This window comes from Anser cygnoides, chromosome 3, assembly GCF_040182565.1.
Source record: "Anser cygnoides isolate HZ-2024a breed goose chromosome 3, Taihu_goose_T2T_genome, whole genome shotgun sequence".
In the NCBI taxonomy this organism is placed as follows: domain Eukaryota; kingdom Metazoa; phylum Chordata; class Aves; order Anseriformes; family Anatidae; genus Anser; species Anser cygnoides.
Genome location: NC_089875.1, coordinates 55,814,613 through 55,829,130, shown reverse-complemented (window position 1 = coordinate 55,829,130; position 14,518 = coordinate 55,814,613). Strand labels below are relative to the sequence as shown.

At 35.8% G+C, this 14,518-nt stretch overlaps 1 protein-coding gene across 1 annotated transcript in view; it reads left to right on the top strand.

Moving 5' to 3' along the window:
- Positions 1–14,518, top strand: part of TFB1M (transcription factor B1, mitochondrial) — a 28,002-nt gene that overhangs the window by 572 nt on the left and 12,912 nt on the right. The window contains exons 2-6 of the mRNA XM_048076951.2: positions 315–503; positions 2,068–2,219; positions 5,448–5,556; positions 7,400–7,551; positions 12,667–12,786. Coding sequence (XP_047932908.2) covers positions 315–503; positions 2,068–2,219; positions 5,448–5,556; positions 7,400–7,551; positions 12,667–12,786 — 722 coding nt within the window. The remainder of the gene's footprint in view (positions 1–314; positions 504–2,067; positions 2,220–5,447; positions 5,557–7,399; positions 7,552–12,666; positions 12,787–14,518) is intronic.

Below are 14,518 nucleotides of genomic sequence, written 5' to 3'. Positions count from 1 at the left end.
ATGGAGCCCCGCCCCCTTGGGGAGGGGAAGGGAGGGGCGGGGCTGGGGCAGCCTCCCCTTGAGGGCTGAAGTCGTATTTTGCGTAAAAAAACTGTAACTAAAAATTCTGAGAGGTTTTGTTTTGCTTAATGGCTTGTCAAACCCACAAGATGAGGCTGTTGCCCAAATCCCACATACATGTCCTCAGTATAAGCACTACATACAATAATTATAATTCTGGTGGTTGAAACCTAGCACCTGTGTAATGATTTGTCAAGCGTCAACTTGTAAACTCTGCCAGGCTTTTAATATCGGCGTATTTTAATTTATTGCAGGTACTAGAGTCAGCTTTTTGGTTTCTGCTGGGGGGAAGGAGCAGAAGCGCTGCCCTATGGCTGTTCGGGGGAAGGTGGCTGCCTTCAACCTGCCTCCTCTGCCAACTGTTGGCGAGATTATTAAGCTCTTCCGTCTTCAAGCACAGAAACAGCTTTCCCAGAACTTTCTGCTGGATTTGCGATTGACAGGTTAAATACTTACAGATTTTAGCTACTGTAAAACATAATATCATGGGTTTTCTCAGGATCCAGGTCCTAGCTAAGGAGATGATGTTTGCATGATGACATCTGTCAAGTTTATGACAGTCAGAAGATTACTTTTAAAAGTAGATTTAGCTTAGACTAGTTTATTTTACTTGTAAATTTATAGAAAATGTCTTTCTTTATAGAGTAAAGTATAGAATAATTTTTAGGTAGAAAGCATATTCCTATATGAAATATGAGTTATCAATTCAAATGCAAAACTCAAAGCCTCACTAGTACTGTTTCTGTTGAGTTACTATCGTTTGATAAGTACTATCAAGTATTATCAAAGTATTGTCAAGCTTTGATAAGTTGCAAATAAATTCAGTTTATAAGTTTGATTCAAAAATGAAGGATATTTTCAGGTTATTATGTATCATAAAAAGTGTAGTAACTGTGTCTTTTAAAAGGTCAGTTGTCTTATCTGTCAGAAATGTAGCTTTTTGAACCAGTTACGTTGTTCTGAACAATTCAGTTTTCTACAGCTTCATCTCAGTAGTGGGTGACAAAGATGGCAATGTTCAATTCATAGAGGGTTTCTTTACTGCCCTAGTGGTGGCTGGGTTTTGCAGTAATAAATGCAGTGCAGCTTCATGTATCTGATGATTTGATTATGCATTGTGAATCAAGTGATAAAGATTGAAGATGTGAACATAAAACTCAGTTCCCCATCATGAATAACCAGACTCTTACCCTGGAATAAAAATGTCTGTGTGGGTTTAGGAGTACCTTGTAGGTAGGCACATTTTCAGATATCTCTTGTTTTTATTGCATATTTAGGAGGCTTATAAGTGTGCAGCATAATATCCCTTATCATTCCACTCCTTGGTTCCTAAGAGTGTCTTTTTTTCATTAGCTACATTTTTAATCCTTAATTTAGTCATCTTTCTATCATTAATATGTTTTCCTTTCAGTCTGTAATCAGTTTTCATGTTGTATCCTTCCATTTGGTACAGGAAGGAAATGTCCTTATCATTTAACTGCCTGCCTCTTTATAATTACCAGTTACCTGTATTCCAACTCTAACTTTACTCCGGCTCCTCCTTCTCTACATACTGTAGTCTTGTTAGAACTTGACTGTATCCTTTTTGCTTCTTAAATTCTTGCCCTTGAAATAGGTGTTCTGTAGTGAAACACCTTTGTAAATGTAAGTAGTTGAGACTTAAGGTTGATGAACAGAAGTGCTTACTTAGAGGAAGAGTAATACTACTGTTGATTTACAGATGAAAAATAATATTCTCTTTTGATTTGATTCTGCACTAAACTGCATTGTAAAGAGAGTAAACTGAAAATAGCCTTTTTAAAAAACAGTCGAGTGTATCTTTTAGCATGAAACAAATCTGAATTCTGTGCAGTCTAGCAGGCATGTGATCATTTATGTGGGATGTGTCACTGTTTGTGTCTACTCTGAGATAAGCATGCTTGCGCTTTAACAATAAACAATAAATTTATCTTAGTGAGCTGGATCCTTTGGAGAATAAAGGCTTAGTATGTTCTTTATGTCTTGCAGACAAGATAGTGAGACAAGCTGGCAAGCTGAAAAATGCTCATGTTTGTGAAGTGGGCCCTGGGCCAGGAGGAATTACCAGGTCTATTCTCAATGCTGATGTTGAACAGCTCCTTTTAGTTGAAAAAGATCCTCGATTCATTCCAGGATTGCAGGTATCAACTGTAGAATGATTTGTGTAAATGTATGCATAACATTGAATAAGAACAGTTTAAGAAGATAGAAACGTTCAAAGTGTCAAAAAAAAAAAAAATGAAATTTTTGCTCCTGTCTTTGAAACTGATATAAGTTCACAACTCGTGGTATTTCTGAAATACTGTCTACTTGTATTGCTATTAAAATTTAAAGTTTATAGAATTTGACTATATAGACCTAGCAAGAAAAACAGTGGCTAAAACCTCATCATATTTGGCTGTTTTCTTATGCTTCTGAAACATCAAATCATAGCAATTTGAATAGCTTTCCTTATATTGCAGTTTAATATGAGTTTTCTAAGAATCAGTGGTGAAAAAAAGTAGCTAGCTCACTTGAGAACGGCTACCATCTCTTTGTAGGACATTAATAATTTAAAATATCAACAAAATGACTCCTATCCTGAAACCTGAATATGCATGTAACTATGTCTTTGTTGATTTAACTGTTGGTAATTTACAGAATGCCACATATGCCTTATGAAGTATGAACACATCATGTTTTCACTTTTCTTGAATGGTGGCAAATCTGCATTTTTAGTTTAGATTTCAAGAACTTTTTTGGGATTGGAAAGAATTTGAGATTAATGATACTGACTTAAGTTAACAGATTTTTTTATGTACTTAGACCTTTTTTCTGGTCTTCCAAAATGCAGCTGCTGGAACAGATTCCTCTGAATGAAAGTGTACTTTTCAGGATCTATAATCTTTGATAGGTAATCATAGTTACTGCTCAAGTGAGTTAACAGTAGTCATTATTTTTCGTTAGCCACCTCTTCACAGTAGACATAAATATGTCTGAATGAAGTTGTGAAATATAAAGACGCTAAAACTCAGCACCTGTGAATGTGAATGGACAAGAAATATATTGCATCCATTAGTGTTAAATTAGGTTTTGTTTCTTTTTTTTCCCCTTCAAATAAGATGATGCACTATGGAATGATTCTTTTGTTTGTGACAGTGTGGGTTATATTACCTCCTTTTTTCTAGTTTGCTATTAAAAGCTGTATCAAAATTTGGATGCTCATAAAAGGTTTGTGACTTGAGTAACAAAATAAGTCAGAGATTAAAAATACAAATTGGAGACTTTTACGTAAAAATATCTTTTTCAATATTTATAAAATCACTGATGTAAAGCATACAGCATTTTTCATCACCTGTTTTTCAGGCAGTGATCTCTATTACAAAGCTGAAATTGGGGTCCTCTTTACTGCAAAATGGAAATAGAGGAAGAACATATGTGTACAGAGTAACAGTTTGCACAAGCTGGGAGTCTGTCAGTTCTGTCTCACCCTATGCCATGTGCCCTAATAGTTGTTAGGCTGGAAAGATTTACCAGGAAAGAAAAGGTGCTTTCAGCCAGAGTGGCTTGAATATAGAATTCTTCCAGAAAGACCGTTTCAGTTTTTTGAACTGTACCCTTTGTTTTCCTTATGCCTTTTCACTTGTGTGCGAAGAACAAGAGGGTCTGTATAATGGAAAATCACTTGGCTCGTGTGCTTGGTGCACAAGAGCTCCTGGAACCATGTTAGTTGTACACATCGGCTTTTAAACGGAGAAAGTTTAAATGAGTTTCCTCAGACTTTATTTCAAATTAGAAGTATACGACTGTGATTTTCTGCTGAGAAAAGCATTCTCAATGTATGTTGTGTGATTCTAAAAATAATAAAAATATATATATCCTTTCTGCATGGAAGCTATTGTTAAAAAAAGATAGAACATATGTTAATAATCCGTTATTGTGTAGGCAGCTGTCTGTTTTCTCATGTACTGTTTTCTAAGTTTATTGATCTTATGTTGCCTTTCATCATGTTTATGACAGATTCAAAGAAAGATTTGACAAATCATGGCAGATTAGTGAATATGTATGCAATATAATTGCTAATGTAATGCTGAAAAACCCATTAAGTGGTTTGGAGTTGAGGTTAGATTTATTTTTCTAGTTGAAAATAATTGCACTTAAAACCTGTAGGAACACTTAGTTTTTAGTTAAACATTTTTACTACTCTACACAGAACTTAGCTATTTTGAAGTTAAAAAAAAAAAAAAAAAAAGTTTTACTCCAAAAATTTTCATGAAAACATTTTCATGAACAGTATGAAAGCAGCACTTTCCTTTGGCTTAGAGACCTGTGAAACCCGTTTGTGCCCCTGAGCTTATTAGCAGGATTTAGACTGAAGATGGAACTAACGATGAGCAGTTTATTTCATCAGCTAAGCCAATAGCACTTAACTGTTTATGGATTAGGATTTCTGCGCAAAAGCAGACTTGCTCTTTAAGCCATTTTTCATTATTCTGACTTAGGAATGGTAAATATCCCCAAACATCATCTTTGTGTAAAAATTGACTTTGCTTTTGAGTTATTCTGTTTGTTCATAGTATCATACTGTAAGATAAAATACGGCACTAAAAAATGTAACTAAATTTTATTGTGTAATTTGACACCAGAAATGAAAGAGTCATCAAACTCCATCTAAGTTGGCATTTCGCCGTTTAAGTACCAGGTCATCTGCAAAAATGGTGTGGAGAGATGGGATAGAGAACAGGGTAGATTGTGAGATGTCTTACAAGATACAAAGGGTTGAGATTGTCTCTACTGCTAGGTATTCATACAGCTTGTTGTTTTGGAGAACTCCTTGGTTTCTAATGGTTTGAGTTCAGACTACTCCCAGGAATATTAAGACAACCTTTTTTATGGAAAAGGAAAAAACGGCTGAATGTTTCTACAGCCTTATATCACATATAGCTAAAATAATAGACCCTGTGTAGACCCTACTGGGGCAGACAGAATAAACATTATGAGCCTTGTTTGCACAGGTAATAGGTCCAACAACTTTTCAAACTCAGCTGCTTGCTTTATCACATAAATTAGGTGGGGTTCTATTAGTGGCCTGGGGCTTGTTAATCATCCTTGTTGAAGAAAATTTTGTCAGCCTTTTTAGGTTTAAATCCTCTACTAGGAATTCTGCAGCAGAGAATAATAAGCTTTTAGGCATGCATTGAACTTCTTTCATTAGTGTTCACTTTTTGAAGATAAATACTTGTAAATAGTGTGCTCAGTTTGAGCTGTTACTTTTTTTTTTGTATATTGGAGATAAATATATAGCAGGGGTTTAATTCCTACTGTGGCTGTTGCTGGAAATCGGTGTGGTTAATACTCACTGTAGATCCTACTTGCTTGCTTACAAACAGATGCTGTCTGAAGCAGCTCCAGGAAAAGTGCGCATTGTTCATGGAGATATTCTGACATTTAAGATGGAGAAGGCTTTTCCAAAGCACTTAAAAAAGAACTGGGAGGACGGTTAGTATTTGGGCTTGGTTTGTTTTATGTTTAAGGCTTCCAACTTACTCTTAAGTTTGGAGATATAGCTGGAGTTCACTCAGTGCTTGTGTTGCTCTCTTCAAATACATGTTGAAGGTAAGGATAGAGAGCAGCTAACTTACTTTCTAGAAAGAAGCAGTTAGAAAATTGTCATCCTGTTCTAAGACTGAACAGAATTTGTTTGATACTCACTTTAATCAGCGTTACTGCTGCTTAAAATAACTGCTTTGCAGTTATTTGCCTTAGGGTGTTCTGACTGTACGCTAGTAAGTCTTGGAAAGTATAAAAGCAAATTGAATAGTATACTTGCTTCCTAGCTTCTTCCTCTTCTGGAACAAGACAGAAGCAACCACTGTTGTCATTCCACTAAAGATCCTTCTATAGCTTTCCTAGAAGCTTTTAGGATTTTCTTATCATTGCGTTAGCTTCAAATATATATCTTTGACAAATGTAGAATCCAATTAAAGATTTATATATTTATTTACATAATTTTAGATCTGAAATTCTCATAGGGCTTGATTTCACCTTCCAAACGACAGTTTGGGGAGTAATCTGCAGAAACGAGCTGTGCTTGCGAGGACTCGATCGCTCCAAGAAACAAACCTTAATTCAAGTGTAACAGTATTTAGATAAATTGTAAATGACCTCCCAGGCTCCTTTTCCAAATCTCTTAATTTAACGTAGAGTCACTGTCTGCAGTGCCTGAAGAACAGTAAACTGCTTTTGAACTTAAGACATAAAAGAGTATGCCACGTTATCTTCACCTTAAAAAATGCCTTGCATATTTGCAAAGGGTTCACAAAACTATGACCAAATGCATATGTGAAGGTGTGTAGTTTTAAAAAATTAACATTTCTTCTACATACATATAAGTTATTCTCATTTTTGGAGCTGACTAATTACAGGTAAGATATACTTTTATATTATATATATATATATATTATATTGTTGCCATGTGAACATCTGAAAGTCTGGTGGATTTCAGAAAGAAATCCCATCTCTGGTATTTGAGAAAAATCACAAATATCCTAAGAATATCACAGCTTAGAAAGTGCATAATAAGTAAAGTATGCCCCAGTACCAGCTGAATACTGTCATCTCATTAAATGCTGTAGTATCTAAGAAACTGCAACACATTATTTTGTCCGCCTCTACTGCTCTCCTGCTTAGAGGTGAGGATCCTTACTAATGAAGTGCCTGCTTTGTGTGGTATAACACATACACTGATGCACTACATAATTGAATGATACTTATAACTTCATATGGCTAAGGAGCTGTGCTAAGCCTTGTGCTTGTTAGAAGACCTTTTGATTTCATAGGGCTCTGTACAAAAGGAGAGCTCTCTTCGTTTTGAGCTAAGTGATTGTTTTGGGGGTAATGAAGACTCAGTAAAATGCGTCTTGGAGTAATGTGTTGGACAGAATGATGAGTATGGCTATTTACTCTGTACCTGATAGTTGTAGTTAAAAATCATTGAACCGTTGTCTGTATTTCTGCTGTTTTGGAGTATCTCAGCTGAAATCTAATGAGCAGCTGGAAATCAGCTGAAAGGTACTGATTTATTCTAATGTAAATGAAAACCAGACCTAACAACTTTTTTTTTTCTAGCTAATTACCATGAACAGTAATGCTGTTTTGTCAGTATAAGACAAGCATAAATGGAAAGGCATAATTTTGATGTGGCACAATAAAAATTGTTTTCATACTTAAGTCTAGATTGATAGGCACATATCTTTCTGAAGTAGTCTTTCATGGCAAAGTCTTATCCCAAACATTTTGCAAGTTGTTTATTGGTTTTGTTTTTCCCATCAAATGTTAACAGAGCCACCAAATATTCATATCATTGGGAATCTACCCTTCAGTGTTTCAACTCCTCTAATCATCAAATGGCTTGAAAATGTTTCCAAAAAGAATGGGCCCTTTATTTATGGCAGGACACAGATGACACTGACTTTTCAGAAGGAAGTCGCAGAGGTAAGATGTTACCATTTTCCAAATATTTTAAAGATGATAAATGTAACAAAACTTGGTTGACATGCAACATTTTGTTTAAAAGTTCAAAAACAATCTTAGTTGCCTCTAAAAAGAGAAGATATTAGTTCAGTTTTTAACATTGAGATAATCATCTTCTCTGATCCTTTCACAGCACTTTTTTTTTTATGATTTCTTATAGAGGGTTATATTTTCTTAAGGTACTTAATGTGTGTTTTGTTTGTTGGTTTTTTTTTTTTTTTCAGTCTGATTTCTTCAACCTGAATAGATTCCACAGCACTCTTCTGTCCTTAACTATCACAGTCATTCATGCACCATTTCATCAGTCTGTTTTTCCTTACCTTTCAATCATCTCAGGAAGTACACAGGGAGGGAAATAAGGAATTGCAGGTTTGGAAGGTTTTAGCATTATTTCCAGTTGAGATTAAACACTTAAAACACAGGGAGCGTTTTGTTGAGACCATGGAAACTGACTTTGTGGATTTTTTTTTTTGAACAAGACTTGATATCAGAATTATTAACACTAAGTAAATTAATATTAGGATGACTTTAGTCCATAATGCCTTCAGACTTAACAGTTTTTTTCTGTTGCCATTGCATAAAACATACCATAAATAGAGGCTGGAGACTTTTTGTGTTATAATTATGAAAGTAGCATGTCTCTTACCTGAATCCAATTTGATGTTTTAAAAAATATATATGAAAAAAAGGAACTGCACATCAGTCTGAAGACTGAATTTCCATCTAGTTAGTTAGTAATAACAGGTTTTCTCTATGCAACCTAAGTGTGTGTGTTGTTTTAATTATCGTTACAATTAAAATTATAAAAAGAAAATCTTGCTGTGTTTTGCTGTATGTAAATTAATAGTAATTATATATGCAAGTGTCTGCTGTCATTTGGGGTCACAGCAAACCATACTGTGCTGTCATTAATCTAGCCCTGAAATCAAGCTTCAAGGTGAGTACTGAAGTTGTTCCAGTAGGTGGCTCTAGAGAACACTGGGGACGAACATTTGTTATGAAATGAGATGGGGTTCTTAATTCAGTTCTGAGCTCATGTGGTTTCTGGCATGAAAAAACACGGTTCCATTTTCTAGAAGGACTTCACGTCATCTGAGGTTACACCTCATTGCAAGATATGGCTCGCAGACTGATACAAAATGCAAAGTGATGATGATTAAAATACAATGATTTGTAAAAGCAGTGGAAAAAGTGGCCTAGCGCTGAGAGCATAAATGGACTTTGTGCTTTATATAGCTGTAACCAGCTGCATACACCACTGGTGACATGTAGATTATAGTGCTTCTGCACTCAGCATAGCTCAAATGAGATGCAAAATACCATGCACTCTTAAGTTCTTTGTGTTTAGAAAGTGAAGTTAAAAACACTAGGAAATTGAGTGATATGTTCAAGGTTGTGCAATGAATCAGTGTTAATTGTTGTTGACTTTACATTCTGGGACCTCCTGATTCTTGTTCTTGTGCTTATTCAAGCAGAGAGCTTCCACTGAAGACAAAATTTTTCATAGTTCATGGTTTGTGTTTCCATAATCAGTTTGACATAATTAATACTCCTTTGGGAGAGGCTACTTGGTCTTCTGATTAGGAGGAATGGTAATCAAAACCTGTGCCTTTTTTTTTTTTGTGATCTTCTGAAGTAGCTTAGCCATTGTGATCTGGCAACTACACGCATATTTAGTACCAGCAAATACAGAATAGTTTAACGCAGATAATAAATTAGGTCTTTAATTTTCTACTAATATTTTATATATCTATGGATTTACATTCCTGAAAGGAAAATTTCTTAACAGCTTGGTGTCCTCACTGGTCCCTTCAGAGTTAAGAGACTAAATACTAAAGAAAGTCTTGGTGCATATACCATGCATTCGGTGGAAGGGTAGCCTGCTGTGATGGAATGGACCCATGTGCTTCGTAATAAATCAGAATAACTTGAAGTTAACAGTAAGAAAATAAAGGAACGTGCCATGTTAATTTGCAGTCAAGCTAGGTTCTGCTATTATAACAGGTTAAAATATCTTTTCATTCCTTGCTGGTGTTAATTTCCTGCTTTCCCATTTTCTTCTAACACAGCTACATTGTCATCAATTATGTCAGTATAGGCCTATTACTACTGAACTCTGTGTTTGATATGATTTGATTAAATTGTTGATGAGAACCAGTAGTAATGTTGTTATATACTGAATTCTGAGGCCCATTAAGGAGGATAAGGTCAGATATCCCCAGCATTAAAATGACATTTGTAAGTGTCAGTCAAATAATTTTGCATCTATAGTTTATTTTTGTAAAATTGATCCTTATTTTGAGGAAAAGATTTTTTACTTTGCCACAGGTTACTCAGTACTTCACCTCAAATTTGGCACCTGGGCTGGATACTTCCTGACCATTAACAGGAGTCTCATTTCAGTTTAAATGGAAGATATTTGTTAGTCCCTAATATTAAGTAAAACTGAGCACAGAGTGCAATTCATCTGAACTGCCCTGCCAGTGCCGTCTGAGGGCTGCCAGGCTGGGTGATAAGCTGTTAGGCATTTAGAAGACAGGCTTGTTAGAAGAGCAGAATACTTAATTTGGGTCTAACACTGCTGTCTATTTAGAACACTAGAAAAAAGGCACTAATCAAGTGGGAGATGGTTCAGGTTTTTGAACAGCAAACAAGAAAAATTATCATGTTTTCATAATTCTTATAAGTCGAGTATAAATATATTCTTTAAAAAAATAGAAAGAGGCTTGTATACAAGGATGTGTTTAAAATTCCTTCATGTGGCCAGCTTTGCCAATCTTAATTCTTCATGTATGTTAATTCCTGTGATGGATTTTGCAGATTCATTGATAACGAGGTTTTAATACGTGCTTGTGAAAAGCACAGTCATATTGGATAGCTAACTGGGGAAAAAAATAAATCATCCCTGAGGTACCTTGAGAGGAGTTGGTAGTGAGCACCCTTAAAGAGATGTCAAGTACCATCTAGGCTGTATTTCAGATTAGGTTTCAGAATCCTTGTTTTGATTCATGCCTTGATGAAATTTTAATAGTAGATACAAAAAATGTTACTTAGCTAGCTAACCCTCTAGCATGGTTGACTTAGTGCAGTTTCAGATGCTATCCACATTTTAAAGGTAGGACCAAAGAAAACGTTGAGCTTTAAGATGAAAAAAAGGCCACCATCTTATTTAAGTTATAAAAGTATGTTCTCAGCATTTTTGGGTTCACTGAGAAGTGCCATACTCAGGTATGTTCCTGCAGATGTGATTCAAGTGATTTAAGATGTTACTGCCCAGACTTGGATATTACCAAGTTATCCCTTCTGTAGCTGAGAGGTAGGCACTAACAGCCTGAGGCTTGCTGTTTTCATGGGAAGTAAGAGTAGCTTGTTTGAGTTGGCACTGTAAGGATTACAAGTGCTGTCCATTTCATTTCCATTGCAGAGGTAAAGGAAGTGCATATCTGATTGCACTGTTAGACTTTAATGTGGTGTTGTTTTTTTTAAAAAGAATAGCAACTATGGCACATATATGTATATATGTAATAGGTTTCCTCTGAAGCAATAATGAAGGTAGTTTTAAATGCTGATGTAGGCAAACAGAATCATTGAGCTTTTTTTCTGAGAAGTCGCTGAAAAGGATTTTATTGGTTCTATGCTTGAACTGCCTTTTAGGAGACTTGGTGAAAAACAGAAAAAAAAAATCTTCAGCAATGTGTATAATTTATTTTTCAGACACAATTTTAATAAAAGTGGCATGATTTCATGAGTATGAATTTCACAGAATCATCTAGGTTGGAAGAGACCTCCAAGATCACCCAGTCCAACCTCTGACCTAACACTAACAAGCCTTCCACTAAACCACATCGCTAAGCTCTACATCTAAACGTCTCTTAAAGACCTCCAGGGATGGTGACTCAACCACTTCCCTGGGCAGCCCATTCCAATGCCTAACAACCCTTTCAGTAAAGAAGTTCTTCCTAATATCCAACCTAAAACTCCCCTGTCGCAACTTTAGCCCATTCCCCCTCGTCCTGTCACCAGGCACGTGGGAGAATAGACCAAGCCCCACCTCTCTACAGCCTCCTTTAAGGTACCTGTAGAGAGTGATAATGTCGCCCCTGAGCCTCCTCTTCTCCAGGCTGAACAAGCCCAGCTCCCTCAGCCGCTCCTCGTAAGACTTGTTCTCCAGACCCCTCACCAGCTTCGTTGCCCTTCTCTGGACTCGCTCGAGCACCTCGATGTCACGTGAAGCTACATAAATGTACAGATGTTACCAGATACACAAATTGACTTTTTTTTTTTTTATTAATGATAAATAACAACAGGAAACTTCAAAATTTTGTATCTATGTAGTTTCTGTAATGTTTTCTAGCATTTGAGAATTGTTTTACTGGGGCTTTTTGTGTTTAATAATTGTTTGTGCTAGCAAAACTGAAAGAATGTGAAAGTGTAGAAGACCTCCAATCTCTGGGTGACTTTGTGACTCTCTGTGTAAGAAATCCCTTGAGAAAACCAGAGAAATGCTAATTTCAATTTTAGGTATTAAATGCTCGTATTGTAAGGTATCTAAGCTTAGTAAAGTAGATTGAACTTATTTGCATATGTAGTAAACATACGCCAGTTTATAGTGAATAACTTTTGTTTGGTATGTGATTTTGAGTTTATGGAGCTTCAGTTTTGGAGAAGAAAGAAAAATACTTGATTCAGAAAGAGTCGAAGGAAAGTATGTGAGAATACCATCAGCCAGTGGTGGTCAATTTGAATTCTGCAGTCAGCATTATAGTATTCTTTTGTGCCCATACAAAATTATTTGAACGTTCATTAAGTTCTGCAGAAGTTCGAGGAGCTCCTTTTCATGTGCATTTGATTGAAGGACTGAGGTTGTAAATTACCATGATATCTTAATGAAAAGCTATTACATCGGAGAAGAGAATTCTAGATGAACTGGGCATAAACTCTGATGTGAGTTCACAAGAATTAATTTTCTTTTTTAATATGTCTTTGTCTTTGATTATGCTGATAATCAAGCTTTAATGTAATTGACTACTTGGTCAATTCAGTTTCACTGATTTGTGTATTTTGATTCTTCAATAGAGGCTTACAGCTAATACAGGAGGCAAGCAGCGTAGCAGACTGTCCATCATGTCTCAGCATCTCTGCACTGTTGAAAACCGTTTCGTAATACCAGGTCAAGCCTTTGTTCCAAAACCAGAGGTAAGTCTGTTTTTTTGTGTTTTTTTATTGTCAATTTTTCAGACAGGTAATATATCTGATCTTCAGTTCAGCATCTCTGTACTACTAAGTAGAGTGGTGTGCTACACCTGTAAGTGAAGCGTACATGGTTCAGGAAGATACTTTTTTGGTTTTTGGTTCCTCAGAACTTGGCTTTGACCTTCAAGTCTTATCTGTAAGATCACTGTACTTCTATGGGTGTTTCTGGAGAGGGAGATACAAATTTAGCGATAGGATAATCTGCTAGGATTGGAGCATATTTGGAAAGCCAGCTATTTTACAGGTTGCAGTTATGAACAGTTTGAGAACTGTGCCTGGAAAATTTGGTGGGTCCTCTGAAAGACCCTGATAAACAAAAGCTTTTCTTATGTCAAAGATCTCTAATTTTACCACATCTATAATCTTTACATATCACCCTGCTTATCTTCAGTATATTTAACACTCTCCTATTCACTATTCCACTTAGTCACCTACATCCTACTCCCTGTTTTAAAAAGTAACCATCTGATTTCTCTCCTATCTGCTCTTGAGAGGAGAACAGTGGCTTTGCTATCCTCATATTTACTGCCATTTTTTTATTAATAGCCGTTAGGATTACAGTAATCGAGAATGATAAATTTGAACTAGATTTTGGATGTGGATCTATCTGTTTTTTGTTTTTGTAAAAATATTTGCCTGATACACTGAGTGGGGTCTGTTTGCCCTAAGAGCACATGGAAATCTACTTTCTGCTTCTGAAAAATCTTCTTGAAATGGTTGGTTCAGCTCTTCAATAAATCATCCTTTCTCTTTATCACAATCTCTCATTTGGTCCTTTTACTCCTCAGGCTTTTGTCTTGAGAACCTTTTTAAGCCCATTCCCTCTCTCTTACCACAGTGAATTTTGCAGTCTTTTTTTTTTTTTTGTGCATATTTTGATTATGATTAAAAATTCCTTTAGTTTTTTGGTTTTTTTTTTTTGAGCAAGTAACTGCCAAACATGAAATTATTATTTGTGACAGCAGTCTGTTTTAAAGAAAAATGATCATGCATAAGACTTTTTTTGTTGTTTTTGCATTTTGTTTGTTAGTTGGTTGGTTGGTTTTGCTGTCTCCTAGCTGATTTTTTTTCAAAAATACTTTCAGGATTCCACCTATGTGAAATAGTGTTCAATAAGGCCCAAATTCCAATTTTGTGGTGGTTGTTTCTCAAAGGTGGCAGTGATTTGAGAACATAGTAGAGATGTAGTGAAAAAGCTCCTGCCATCTTTATCTCAGAACTGGGAAGCTCTAACCGATACTCCCATTTTCCTTTATTGAAAAGGTCTTTGCTGACTGAGAGAGAGAGAAAGCTCACGGAGGGGTGACAAACATCTCAATATAAGCAAATCCTATAAAAAAGGGAGTACCAATAAAGGCAAGCATGTATTAATTCAATATATTTCTTTGATTTAAAGCAAATATTGATTATAATGCAAAAACAGAAAGTATAAGCTTTTCAGATGGTCCCAGGACCTCTGTATTTTGTTTCTTTCAAACGCCTGTTGTAGACTGATCTTCTGTATTGTCCCTGTCTCCCTTAGCAGTAAAATGACATAGTTTGAGGTGTTACTGTTGCTGATAGAACCTTTACATTCTTGGAAAGCCCTTGCAGTGTATTGTGAATGATGCAGCTCAGTGCTTGATTTTTATTTCATAGGCATACAAAGATGTTCAGGTACTTCTGTGTAAAGTTT